General features: G+C 39.2%; 1 protein-coding gene across 6 annotated transcripts in view; it reads left to right on the top strand.

Annotated features, from left to right (window-relative positions):
- The window catches only part of gria3b (glutamate receptor, ionotropic, AMPA 3b), a 138380-nt gene extending 127834 nt beyond the window's left edge, over nucleotides 1–10546 (top strand). Inside the window, exons 14-16 of one of the 6 annotated variants that reach the window (XR_007829065.1) lie at nucleotides 250–364; nucleotides 4527–4641; nucleotides 5799–5945. Coding sequence is in view for 3 of the 6 variants with exons in the window: in XM_051127673.1 (XP_050983630.1) it covers nucleotides 250–364; nucleotides 5799–6044 (361 nt within the window). In the remaining 3 variants the exon portion in view is untranslated. Of the gene's footprint in view, nucleotides 1–249; nucleotides 6047–9024 lie in introns of those variants that run through there. The other 5 variants (XM_051127673.1, XM_051127674.1, XR_007829064.1 and 2 more) reach the window with 5 other exon arrangements.
- Nucleotides 10547–15117: the final 4571 nt, after the last annotated feature.

A 15117-nucleotide genomic window follows, 5' to 3' on the forward strand; every position in this document is an offset into this window, starting at 1 on the left:
ACAGCGTAACCCTCCATGCCACCTTGAATATTTAACACTTTCTTTGCTCTGAGCGTCTCTTACCTTCATATTCGTGAAATTCTTAACCAAATTGTGCTCTTTCAACCATTCTGATTACTGCTATAATTGACTCTCAGTAGTAGTAGCTCACCGTATTCAGTAACGTTACCATTACTACTACTATGCTAATGCAGTAGATTGCTCACAGACCTGTGCATTTTCTTACAAGTTATGTTTTATTGTTTCAAGAAATGCTGTTAACCTGGCAGTTTTAAAACTGAATGAGCAAGGCCTGTTGGACAAATTGAAAAACAAATGGTGGTACGACAAGGGAGAGTGCGGCAGCGGGGGAGGTGACTCCAAGGTCAGCCTCAATGTCACCGAAATCGGGTACCATAGTACAGAGTAATCGGCAAGCCTGTTATTCCTGAACCGAGCCAAACCAAACAACCAACGAAAAAAAACCAAAAAACATGCATACTTTCATAACCCCACATTATCTGAGAGCAAAACCAGAACCCTGACTTGGCTAACGGAGGAGAGAAAATGACCAGTATGATTTTGTCCTACTGAGGAGAAGTCACTTTGGGTCTTTTTTACACACTTCACTTTAGCGTAGCGTTCACACGCAGATGTTAGCGATGCTGTTCGGTTAGCAGCTGGAGCTGCGCTAGTTCATGAGTGATATCAGCGCTGAGACAGGTGAACCGTTCGTGTTTTAGCAATCGGAGAAAACATCCGCCTGGCAGACAGTAAAGAGAGACTCGACATTGCCTTCTCGCTTTGCTTCTGCTAGGCAGCTGTCCACGGACGGTAACCTAGTCTTCTTAGTTTTCTTTTTCTCAGGTAGGATCAAAGCAGCGTTACACTTTTTTAGTATGAGAGGACAAATCATTGCAACATCCAAAAACTTTGACGTCTGACAGGACAAACAGACGGCGTAGATCAGGACTGGTAAGACACAGACGCAAACAGTGAGGCTCGAACAGCACACATACATGAGCATTCCCATCTCCACACCAATCTGAGCACAGCATCAAAAATCCATCACTTCATTTGATTCTGGCTATTTGTCCTCCCTCCACGAGGCCAATGTTAACCCACACAGCAGGGTATACGTGGGACGTGTTGGGCCCAGTCCAGCCCTTATTTTGTACTCATGTGGAGGTGAAGATTAACTGATGTGCCGCCCTTAGACTTTCTAGTTCAATTCACATCATACACTAGGGCAAAATCACTTTTATATGGAACTGTTCTTGTTGTTTGTTTTGAGAATAATAGTCAAAATGGGGACACACATGATGAGGGCTAACAGTGTTTTTTCATGTGTGTCCCAGAGTTGAAAGTGTGCAGCGTTAAAAGCCTCATTTTCAGGACCTTAAAATCCGCCGAAGCACGGATGAAGTTTGCGTAATAAATGCAATATAGAACATAAATTTTCTCGACATGTGAAAGGATTTATGAAACCACTAAAAGCATTTCAATTTAACTGAAATTTCTTGCACTCCACCATAATACTTCAGTGTACATTTGCATAACATTTAGGACTGTAAATGCTAGCTTTTTCACCACTTAAAAGATACAAGATTTTGTTAGTGCTAGAATAGGTTGTTTAATCTCATTTTTGGGGAAGATTTTTCATTTGATTTAAAGTCAACATGAAATGGCATTCGCAACCCTATTGCAATTCTGTAATGTGACATTTCTGGGTGAGATTTTGTGAGGACTGTTGTCGACTGTTCAATTAGAAGGCAAAGATGCAAAGTATTTGCTATTGTTGCTATTTTTATCATTATTAATAACTAGCATTAAATTACTGCACTGAGTATTGCATAATAAGATTTGAGAAATTGTACATCACCTAGAACAGAAAAAGACAAACCCCTCTGAAAATGTACCTATACATACAGTTCCCTGCTTTATCCAGCTGAAATGAACACTAGTGGCCATAAAACGTTGGTAACTTTTATTCATTTTCACACAAATTATGATTATGAGGCAGACAGTGGGAACAGAGGGAGCAGTGCATGATTCGTAAACGTATAATACAGTATCAGTTAAGAATATTGATTTAGTGTAGGTGATAGAACTTGCCACCCTCTGGACATTTCACTCTGAAAGTGTCGCAAAATGTGCAAGAAGCAATGTAATCATAAAAAGTCACTATAGGCACATTTTCCAACAAGCTTGGGCTGGAAAAAAAAGGCATTAAAATGCGCACATAGCTAGTATGGCATAAGATGGATAGTATGGCCTCATAAACAAGAACTGTTTCTGAGGAGGAGTAAATCATTATATTTTTACCAAAGATAACCTTTTTTTAACCATGCACTAATGATCCATAAATGTGTAATCACCCAGAATGTAAGGCCAGTATTGATTTCATGTTGACTTTAATTGTCATTTCTTTCCCATAGTTTCCTATTTCCTGAAAATGGGGCCTCTCTAATAACGTCTGTACTAGTTGTTAGGGAGCAGGTTTTTCAGTACAAACAAAAGCATTGTGCCCCCTGCCTGTGGATGAAGGTGAAAGGTTATGTGAGCTTTCATAATCACCTTCTTTGTTCCAGCTCTCTGTTTTTGCAGTTTGCAGTGATTTGAAGCCCCCATTAGTCGCCACGCGGTGGATGGGCTAGCTCTAATGATCTAATGCAGCGAGGCTGCAGTGGCGCGTCTGGACCCAGCCGCACAGCCAGCTGTGGAAAAACACAACAAAAAGAGAGAAAAACAGGAGAGAAATCCACATTAAGCCACCTGCAACAAACAGACATCATGAGTCACACAACCCGTTCTCCTCTTGGCCCCTGGCAGCCCACTGCCATCTTCGCAGCTGATAGGTTTCCCACTCCAGTCGCTCCGAGGATAATTACATTGTTAATCAATGTCTCTCCCCAAGCTAAAAGAAATGTTAGGACCACATAGCTAAACCAGCAGGAGCCATGAGAAATGTAAAGAACATTTAAGCGACTAATTATGTCTAGACGAGTGATGGCACGCTTTTCTATTATAGTAGAAACAAAACAGAATTCAATTGTAGAGGTTTACATTACATTTTAGAAAAATGGCATTCTCTAGCAACAGATTTAAAGTCAACATAAAAATGATAATCACAACCCGTTCGACTTGCGATCTACAGTCTACGCTTCACACTGAAAAACAGTGTAGGATTTACTTTGAGACAGAAGAAAACAGCAGTCAACATATTGAATAAAACGTGTAATTTGGAAGTAAACAGAATAAAATAGTATTTTCCTGTGCAACCGTGCTAAAAAAAAGGCTAAAACCAGCCTAAGCTGGTTGGCTGGTCTTAGCTGGTTTAAGATGGAAGTAGCTGGTTTTAGCTGGTCTCCCAGTCTGGCCAGGCTGGTCAAGCTGGTTTTAGCTGATTGTTCCAGCTGGTCTCCCAGTCTGGCCAGCTAAAGAAGTGGCCAAACCCCCTCTAAAACCAGCCTGGTTAGGATGGTTTTAACTGTTTTTTTCAGCAGGGAAGATACAAGCAATTTCCCCTGCTGTGAAAAAAAAAAAAAAAAAAAAAAAAAGAAAAAACAGCTAAAAACCAGCCCAAGCTGGTTGGCTGGTTATCCAGGCTGGTCTTAGCTGGTCAGCAGGCTGGTTTTTGGGTGGTTTCGGCCACTTCCAGGCTGGTCTTAGCTGGTCAGGCTGGCAAACCAGCTCGAACAGCCAGCTAAAACCAGCTTGACCAGCCTAGCCAGGCTGGGAGACCAGCTTAAACCAGCTAAGACCAGCCAACCAGCCTAGGCTGGTTTTAGCTGTTTTGGAAGACTGACCAAACGAACATAAACTGAAATAAACTGATTTCATGTTGACTTTAATGATTAGCATTACGCTACCTGTTTATAATTGAAGAGTACTTCCCAAAATGGCGGCCACATCAATCGTTGATCGCAAGCGGATTGTTTATTTACAGTACAGCCGCCGCTTCGTTAGCCGCTAGCGCTAACGTCCGATTAGCCCGACTAGGCAGCGGTTCGGTTAACTCCAGCACCCAGGTAACACAGTGTTTTACTCTGCCAATGCTTTGACTGATTTGTGTACGGTCTTGTTTCCTTTTGTATGTGTGTTTGCTTGTTTGGTTTCTTTGTACTCTCCGGCTGTAATCCGTTCACAGAGTCCTAACGGCAGCTCTCCTCAGCCTGAGCAAAATACTACTGGTAATTTTCGTTGGTCTGTCAGTCAGTCGAGGGTTCGAGTGGAGATCCACATTCTCAGATGATCAAATTAACCAAGACGCTTCTCTGCTTTTATAGCCACGCAGGCGATCTCTTCAGAAACCTGCCCGTTCTTCTCTTAACAGTGTATGCCGATTACTCAAAGCGATACGGGTAGGTCCTGGCACACTAGTTTAGCCCTGGTGAATGGAAGGTACTAGTCAGAATGCCTGCCACATGTGTGTTGATAATGGCCAGGAGCCCTGCTTTATCGCTTTGTAAAGTATGAAGTAGTTAAGACTTGAATAACATAAAATAACATAATATAATGTTATTTATGTTATTTCCCACGTGAAGAACTCCTGTAAACCTTGCAGTATTGAAACTCAGTGAACAAGGCATCTTAGCCAAGCTGAAAAACAAATGGTGGTACGATAAGGGTGAATGTGGAACCAAGGACTCGGGAAGTAAGGTCAGTCGCTGCAGGTCTTTTGTACTGATTCCAAAAACTGCATTTTGACATATTGTTCATATGCAAGGAACAAACCAATAGTCCAGTTATCTTGATTTAACTCATGTACAGTAGACGTAATGATTCACGGCCACGTGTAAGGAAACTATAAGGACGTGTGGCCTAGAGTTTTGCACGATTCCCCAATGATCAGCTAAAGGGGTACTTATGAAGCATATCTTTCTGTTGTTGTTTTTCTTACTAGTTCTTCCAATGCCAGTGAATGCCCTCAAATCAAGCCGTAATGATAAATCTAATGGGGAATTAGTTTAAAGTGCAAATTGATCGACAGACTAGATTCAGTTATGTATACCAATTGTCTTTCTTGCTTATTTTCATGACTCGATAACCATTATGCTGCAGTTCTTACTCACCAAACTTCGAATTTAAAATTTGATGTATTAGTGTTGTTACTTATTTGTCTGTTATGCAAGAAAACGGCCTGTTCGTTTATTGGACCTCCGCGCACATCATTTCTCTTCATGACAAACGGTTTCAAAGCAAGTTTCATTAGACGAGCAAAGCTTGACTGATCTTGTTTATAACGCGAAGCCGATAGTTCAGACAGCAAAAACGCAGCGGCTGTGTAAAACGAGCTCTGGAGACGGCAAATAGTGTAATACTAATGGACAAATTTTTAATGGACAAGTTTGGGGGGTAAACTGCAGCAGAATGGTTCAGACTGGTTCTTAAATTCAGTACTCTGGTGTAGAAAATATGTCAAAATATGAATTTGAATGCTAAAGGATGGAAAGGCAGTTGTTTAAAGTAAGGTTATTAAGTCAGAGGTCTGACCTGTACGTAACTGACCAGCTTCCTCAGATACATGAAGAAGCCAATGAGAAGATCAGGTTAGAGAAACCATCTACATTCACCAGTTATGGTCCTAATTCAGACTCATTTGTCTTTAAATGACATTGAGCTAGAACTTTAGACACAGATGGATATTTTGGCTTAATCTCTCCATTGGAATCTAGATTCCTCTGGTAGCCGTAGAAATGTAATTTCTAGCCAGTAGTCCTGCTTGATAGAACATGTGAGGAGTTGTGCAGTATAGTGTGTTTTGTGTCAGGATTGCCACTGCAAGATATACTAACTTTGTCCCTCGCTTCTCTTAGGACAAGACAAGTGCACTGAGCCTGAGCAATGTTGCTGGTGTCTTCTATATTCTGGTTGGTGGACTAGGGCTGGCCATGATGGTGGCTTTGATAGAGTTCTGTTACAAGTCACGTGCAGAAGCCAAACGGTTGAAACTTGAAAAGAACGCCCAAAACTATAAGCCAGCCCCGCCAGCCAACACCCAAAACTTTGCCACGTACCGAGAAGGATACAACGTGTACGGAACGGAGAGCGTTAAGATCTAACGGTAATGCCTCTATGCTGAAATCTGTGTGTATGTGTGCGTGCCAAAGCCAGAGACTGTGTTTGTCATTAATTCCAGATAATCGAATCAATGGAGAAGTGCAGCACCGTTCCGGCTGATTTTTTTCCAAACGCTGGCTTGTTTTCAAACGGTTGCATCAGTCAGACTGCGCTACGGCATGCGACGAAACACATTCTGCTAATATTTGTATTCTGGCTGAAAACAGTCAGAGATATCCATGTTCTACACGTGTATCATTTGGCCTAGAGAAAATATTTGGAAAACCAAGCCAGTACAGTAGAAATGGGACAGGAAGCGACCCGTTATTATTATCATCTAAAGTATTGAATTACATCAAATCAGAACATATTTGGACACTTTTCCCCCCCACATTCATCTGTGAATCTCAGTGAAACAAATCTTGGTCATATTTCACTCTGAAACCAAGAAAATACGAAAATTGTATTAACAACACAAAGCTCATTTTAGAGCTACTGATGTGTTTTGCATTGTGGCGTTATTTTCAGCGGCAGTGAAGTAATGAAAATCATCCTGTCCAGACCAAAAAAGAGGGTTTTGTTTTATTCATAAATCCAGCGAAACAAAATAAATAAATAATACTTAAAATAAATACGTACACTAGTCTCTCATGCTTACAAAGACTGCATTTATTTGATCAAAATACAGGGAAAAAGCATGTTATTGTTTATTTAGTAATGACCTGAATAAGACATTTCACATAAAAGATGTTTACATATAGTCTGCGAGAGAAAATAACAGTTTAGAAAAATCCTTCAGATCCCACAAATTCTTCGGTTTTCCAGCATTTTTGTGTATTTGAACCCTTTCCAGCAATGACTGTTTGATTTTGAGATCCACCTTTTCACACAACTGAGGGTCTCGTATTTTCTATTACAGAAAGTTCAAATGCTCACTGATGCTCCAGAAGGAAAAACAATGCATTGAGAGCTGGGGGTGAAAACTTTTTAATTTACAGATCAGGGTAAATTTAACATTTTGTCTTCTGGGAAACATGTAAGTATGTTCTGTAGCTTCTGAAGGGCAGTACTAAATGAAAAAATATGATATTTGGGCAAAATAAGAAACATGTTGTACACGTCTCCTTTCTGTTCAAAAGTTTTCACCCCATGGCTCTTAATGCATATTTTTTTTTGTTTGTTTGTTTTTCATCTGAAGCATCAGTGAGCGTTTAAACCTTCTGTAAAAGTTGCATATGAGTCGCTCAGTTGTCTTCATTGTGAAAAGATGGATCTCAAAATCATACAATCATTGTTGGAAAGGGCTCAAACACACAAAAATCCTGGAAGACCAAATAATTTGTGGGACCTGAAGGATTTTTCTGAAGAACAGTGGGGCAGTTTAACTGTTCAGGACAAACAAGGGACTCATGAACAACTATCACTAAACAAAACAAAAAACAAAACAAAACAAAAACAGCTGTGGATCATTCAGGTAACACAGTTTTAAGAATCAAGGGGATGTAATCTTTTGAACGGGGTCATTCAACTATGATTTTCACTTGTGGACTACATGTCAAGTCAAGTCAAGTCAAGTCAAGTCACCTTTATTTATATACCGCCTTTAACAATACAGAATTGTGACAAGGCGGCTGTACAGTATTAAATAGGAAACAGTACATCAACAATGCCAAAGGCAACATTAAACACTCACATTATAGGTAAAGGTAGTTAATCAAAAACAATAAAATAAAATGCAATATTGTGTTAAGAGAAAGTGTCCCCAACTAAGCAAGCCAGAGGCGACAGCGGCAAGGAACCAAAACTCCATCGGTGACAAATGGAGAAAAAAATCTTGGGAGAAACCAGGCTCAGTCGGGGGGGCCAGTTCTCCTCTGGCCAAAGTTCCCGTGGTCTTGTGCCGACAGCCGTCTAGGTGATGTGGTCTTTAATGTGGATCCGTCTCTGGGGCTCAACTAGTTGGACTCCGCTGACATTCAGGGCTGTAGAGGTCGTCTCTAGGTGCTGATCCACCGTCTGGGCTGGGTTCGGACTGGATCCGGGGGACTGCAGTGACCATCTGATCTGGATACGGACTGGATCTGGTGGTTAATGTGACCTCGGAATAAGAGAGAAACAGACTAATATTAGCGTAGATGCCATTCTTCTGACGATGCACCGAGTACATCGGGTGTTATGGGAAGTGTTCCCGGTTCCGGTTGACCTAATTAGTGCAGCCTAACAATCCTTTAACGGATTTGAATTATAAGAATGTGGATTTGTTATGTGTAAGCAAGGTTAAAGAGATGGGTCTTTAATCTAGATTTAAACTGACAGAGTGTGTCAGCTTATGTGAAATATATATCCAGGTCAGTACTAAATAAACAATAACATGCATTTTGTATGCAAACTTTTGACCTCAACTGTATATATTCAAAAATGAAATTTATTCCTGTGAACCAAAGCTGAATTTTCAGCAGACACTGCTCTATTACTTAGTATTTCTAATATGTGACCCTGGACCACAAACCAGCCTTAAGTAGCATGGGTATATTTGTAGCAATAGCCAAAAACACATTGTTTGGGTCAAAATGATCAATTTTTCTTTTATGCCAAAGATCATGTTCCATGAAGATATTTAGTAAATTTCCTACCTTAAATATTTCTAAACTTAATTTTTGATTAGTAATATGCATTTTTAAGAACTTTATTTGGACATCATTTGGATTTGGTGTGCAATTCCCACTTCTTATCAATGCTAAAACAGTACTGCTTAATGCTTAGTATCCATTCTCACAGCAGTCCAAGCTGTAATGTATCAAATAAAACATCGTTCCTGAATGTTCTGCTGATGGTGTTGCATTCAAAAATTGAAGTTTTCAAATTTAACATGACATTTCACAGCAGCTGAAGATATCAGAGGATAGGTAGAAACAAACAAACTTTATTTTCCCACTGCGCACTCCCACTCTAATGCATATTCTCTGATGTGTGTTTTTGCAGAGCGGCAGTCTGGCAGCGTGGTGTGACACCTTACAGAGACGGCTGGATCTTCAGGAGGGGTCGCCCGCCCCTCTCGCCCACTCTCTCTCTATCTCTCTCTCTCCATACACATCAGCTCCAGCCGACACAGCACGCTCACACAAAGACCACGGCCCGCGTGGACCGTCGCAAGAATTGGAATAGATTTCTTCAGTGCCTTATGGAATATTCAGAGTATCACACTGATGCAAACTCGCGGCAGAAGCATTGCATCGCTCCAATCACACAAACCCACGGAATGCCATCATCGTCATCACCACCACCACCACCACCACCACACCTGTGAAATAAAAACTCCATGGACAGCGAGAAATAAAGCCATCATTTGCGATCTTAGCACACCGAATGAGCCGATCTGACTCGAGACGTCTTCTCTGGACTTTGTGAAACCCGGCGGTCGAGCAAACGCTTGTAATACTGTAAATTTGCTTTCACACTCATCCAGTCGGTGTATTAATTTATCAGATTATGGATCATTTCAATTCCAGATCAGGATCTTTGTGAGTCGGTCGGATATGTTGCAGTATATCGTGTGCTTTTCTTTTGTCTGATCTATATTTCTCAGAATTTCAGCTGGAAGTTCAGAAGCTATAAACCCCATTTGACCTTCAATAATGGCGTTCTCTCACTTGAGCTTCTTCAAAAAACCAAAAAATCGCCACACGGTTTCATTCATTCGCACTCGCACGCACACCTGACACGTACTTAACGGACATGAACTTCCAAGATTTTGTAGTTATCACGGCATACTGTACAAGAAACCGAAGCTATAAAACAGATCACATTAATGTAGATAAACCGCAGTTCACAAAAGGACATGGCTTTTACAATGTAGTATTTGATTACCTCACGGTTTTCCGAATATAATTCGCACATGAAATCGAGCTTTGAGATTTAGTTTTATTTGACGAGCATTATTAGTGTTTGGTGAATTATTTAGCAAACGAGACTAGGATTAATAACATTTACAATAGATTTATAAAAGGAGCTAACGGGAAGCTAGCACATTTACATTTTGCTGTGACATTTTTGTGTTGGAGAGAAGGAAAACAAACTGTGACTCCACGGGACTGAGGATACGGCCCGTCCCGTGACCGTGGACAGATAGTTTTATAACGAAAAGCTTTTAAAAGACTACAGACGTGGAAAACCAATCTGTACATTTCTAGTGAAGGGTTCACAAACCAGTGACTGAATTCCCAAATTTTCTATCTGCATGCGAAAAAAAAACTTGTGATTGCCAAGTAAAGCCCTGCGACTTCCATTAGATTCTAGAGGGTCGGTAGAAAGTCGGTTTCAGCTTTCAGATTTTGACCTGTTCCTAACCTGTAAAACTGCACTTCAGCCCAGAGGACGCGGACGGGCGGCAGGATGATGTAAGACGTGCATGCGTGGCTGTCGTTTCCCGAGCCCTGATAGCGAGGCCTTGTACAAAGAATTTTAATACAAATTTTGTAAATAAAAAACAAAACAAAAAACTGTACTGAAGAATCTGTGGGGGCTTTTTTATGCACACAATGAATCTGTGATCCTCTGAAAACATGAATGCGGGTTATTAGTGCCAACACAACACGCAGTACAAATAAAGAGTCTAAAGAATGGTGCTCCGTACCTACGCTGACCTTTTTGCGCTCCCAAACAGTCAATTCTCAAAGTAAAACAAGGAGCTTTAGCTTCGAGAAAACCTGTGCAAAAAGTGCACAGAGCCAACACCACATGCACAAACCACAGAAAACACAATAGGATTTTCTGGAATTAATAAAACAATTCTACAGTCAGATCAAAATATACACGCAGCTGAGTGATTTGGTGCAGAGCCTTTGCCACCTCTGATGTGTTTAAACAAACTGCATTTTTAATTTCACGTTGGATAATAGAGTTTAATAATGACAATCTTTGTAATAGACCTGGAAAAGAGCTTGAACTGTCATTTGAAATTATTAAATCCAATGGCCTTAAAACTACACTCAACACAGCACAGCCTCTCCTTTGTTTCCTAAATGAAATAGCTTTGCTGTTCAAAATTAGATGGGAGTATAATTTAGGTATAGTTTAGTTTAATTTCTTTATTAATATAGCACAATTTAGTACACCACAGGCTGCCCAAAGTGCTTTACATAACATACTGACACATTCAAGACAAAACAGTATATAAAAAAACAAAACCACATAGCCACACACAAAGTAGGAATCAAGACCCATTGTAAAAACATGAGATTTCAGCGTAGCTTTAAACACAGGTAGCGATTTGGCAGATTTAATAGCGAGGAGGAGATCGTTCTACAATTTTGCACCAGCTCCAGAGAAGGCTCTGCCATCCTTATATGTATATTTTGTCTTGGTGACACAGAGTGTTGCTTTTCTGATCTCAAGGATCTGGAAGAAGTGTAAACTGACACCATACTGGACAGGTACCCCGGGACTAGATTATGTAGGGCTGCAAGAATAAGGATCTTATAAATTATTCTGTGCCATACCAGCAACCACTTTAATGACATTGGTAACAGCATAACCAGACTTGACCGTTCTTGCTGCTGCGTTTTGGATTTTCTGTAAGCACATTAGTGCTCTCGCACCAACACCATAATGCAGGTAATTACAATAATCCATTTAAGTAAAAACAATAGCTGAAATTGCTTTCTCAATACCTGTAGTGGAAAGAAATGTTTCAGTCTTAGCTAACAGCCTTAAATTAAGAAAAAAAAGCTCACCACTGTATTATTTTCACTATGCATCTTTAAATCACTATCCAAAACAGCTGGGTTTTGTAAAATCCAGACAAAGGTGTTGAATTTAAGCACTCTTGTGATTTCTTGTGAAACCGTCTTGTGATTTCTAGGGCCAAAAACAATAACACCAGTAAAAATTTGCAGCTATTCAGGTCTCAATCGACAATCAATCAGTTTTTCTCCATATAATGGACTGATATGGTGCCCCGATTTTGAACTTCCAAAATGCAGTTTAAATGCGGCTTCAAACAATCCCAAATGCGGTTGTAAACGATCCCAGCCGATGAAGAAGGGTCTTATCTAGCGAAGCGGTTGGTTATTTTCATAAAAATAATACAATTTAAATACTTTTTAATTTCAAACGCTCATCTTGTCTTGCTCTGCCTGAACTCTGTGTATTCTGGCTCAAGACAGTTTATGGGTATGTCGAAAAACTCCAATCATATTTTCTCCCTTAACTTCAAAAATCATTTCAAAATCATCCTACATCGCTGCAGAAGTACCGACCCAGTCTTTGCAAAGTGAACATGCAAAGAAGATCAAACACCCTTAACAAAAAAGGTAAAACAGCGATAGGGTGATTTCAAAGTTGAGGGTGAACATTAGATGGGAGTTTTTCAACATACCCTGTCATGAACTGTAAAAAAAAAACAAAAAAACAGTCCAGGCAGAGTAAGACAAGACAAGCGTTTGCCATTACAAATTGTATAAATTGTATTATTTTTATTCAAATAACCGATTGTTTCACTAGATAAGACCCTTCTTTCTCGGCTGGGATCGTTTACAACTGCATTTGGGATCATTTGAAGACGCATTTAAACTGCATTTTGGAAGTTCAAAATCTGGGCACCATATCAGTCCATTATATGGAGAAAAACGCAGAAATGTTTTCCTCAAGAAACAATTACTTTACAACTGAAGAAAGAAAGACATGAATATCTTGGATGACAAGGGGGTGAGTACATTATATGTGAATCTTTGTTTTGGAAGTGGACTTCTCCTTTAAAGTGAACAATTTTCACACACTAACTTTGCACTTAATATACTAAAAATATTCTTTAGTACTTGTTAAGATAAACTTAAGATCATCTAAGTGTACTCAACTGTTATTTTGAAACACCATGAATATGAACTAAAATGTGCTTTAACATACTATCTCTGTTTTTTGTTTGTTTTTAGTGTACTAGTGTATAAAAGATGTGTGTATGAAGAACTACAAGTGGTAACTAAAAACATTTTTTTTTTTTTACAGCACAGTTGAGTACACTTAGATGATCTTAAGTTTATCCTTAAGTAGTACTAAAGAATCATAGTATACTAGGTACAAAATTAGTGTGTGAAAATAGAGCAATTTAAGTACATTACCCAAGTGCTTTTTTTCCCACCTTGGTATATTTTCGAAAAATCACCTCTAAAGGTATGAAAGGGAAAAAGGCATTGGAGCCAGAATCAACCCTTGTGGAATTCCTCACTATTCGCTTTTAGTTTGCATCCATAATATGGATATTTAATTTGAACAAAACAGAAGATGTCATGAAGTAGCAGTAAAAGTCAGAGTCAGAACACCATTGCCATTCCATTAGGAGTTAAGTATATCAAAAGTGAGTGTAATTAACTGTAAAATACAATTGCACAGGCAAAGAAAAACCTAAGTATAAGGGTTTTGTTAGACTTGAATAGATAAAACCAGAGACTTATTGCTGTAAAATGTTTGTAGGTCATGTTGAAAATTAATGTTCACCTGTGTGAGAAATGACTTCATACATTCACTTCATACAAATCACTAAAACACTGGAGCCTAGTTTCTTCAAAAGTAATTAACTTGCGTGTAATTACAAACATAACAAACAAGCAACTTTTAAACATTAAAACCATTTAAAAAGTGTTTCCTGTAGTGTGTTTTGGGACATATTACATTAGGATTTAGTGGTTTCAACAGCTCAACAATAGAAGTCGACCATAGAGACCAACAGGTACCATTACAGTTTCCATTAAAACCGGTACTAGTCCCATTATATCCAGTACAACCATTACAAATTTTGCAGTGGTGTCTAAAAAAGGATGCCCAATCCTGCTCCTGGAGGGCCATTATCCTGTGAAGTTTAGCTCCTCCAACCCTAATTAAACACCTGAACCAGCTAATCAAGGTCTTACTAGGCATGCTACAGACTTTCAGGCAGGTGCAACTCTGCAGGACACCAGGGGCCTGTACCATAAAGCCGGATTAGCTGGCTAGCCAAGTAAGTTTTAGGTTGCAGCAATCCTGTGTCATAAAAGTGGCTTGCTTTTAGTGGTGTTCATTGCCATGGTCACTTACACTCCACGACCAATCTGCTCTGGGGCAGGTTATGTTCTGGGTTAGAGATCTTAAACTGAAATTGGACCAATCAGATCTGAGCAAAGTGACACATGTCTGATCCAAAAATGTGACACCCTCAGTTCCTCTTGCTTCAAATGAAAGGTCACCAGAAAAAAAAAGTCTGGCTTTAATGATAATTACTTTTATATGATTCATATAATTATTATATGATTTATAATATTATTAATCCTTTACACACATGCAATTTTAGTTTAACAGTTATTATAAATCATTTATTTTAAAAATGTTGATGTATACAGATTGTATGTTGCTCGTTGCTATGAATGATGTCAGCATACGTACTAACTATGCACACAATGATTGGCTGATAGGGGAGGGGTCTCCGACAGATTTATTCATAGAAATATTGTAGAGCATGACATTATGTTGCCATATTCAAATAAAGATTTTAAAATGCAGGTTGTCAGTAATTAAACAAGTACATGTTCAGCTAATTGTCGGCCTCTTACTTAACTTTTAGCTTCTCATAAACAATTAGCGGACATGCATATAAACAACCATATGCAAACGTAAAAGAAAACCAAACTGAATGCAAGAACAGGCGTTATTTCTTGCATAACTTAAGGAAAAGTTAAGGAAAACAAAGATATAATCAAAGGAAAATTTGGATTTGGGATAACCGCAAAAACCAAAAAAGATGTGTGGGGAAACGTGTGTAAATAAATGCAGCGTGATTCTAAAATGCTTACATTCTGAAGCAGATTGCTGGCAAAAGCCATTTTAGCCCTGCTGGAAAAATAAAACAAACAAAAAACAAAACAAAAACAACAGAAACCATTACAGAATGTTTAATGGTTTTGCTGGTTAAAATCACTTCCTAATGGAACATGTCCCAGAACACACTACAGGAAACTATTTTTTAATGGTTCAGAGTTGCCGGTTTGTAATGTTTGTAGAATATCTGTTTGTGATTTGGTCTTAATGTCACAGGAGTCCTCTTCACTA

Source organism: Labeo rohita, chromosome 14 (assembly GCF_022985175.1).
Source record: "Labeo rohita strain BAU-BD-2019 chromosome 14, IGBB_LRoh.1.0, whole genome shotgun sequence".
NCBI classification, from domain to species: Eukaryota; Metazoa; Chordata; class Actinopteri; order Cypriniformes; family Cyprinidae; genus Labeo; species Labeo rohita.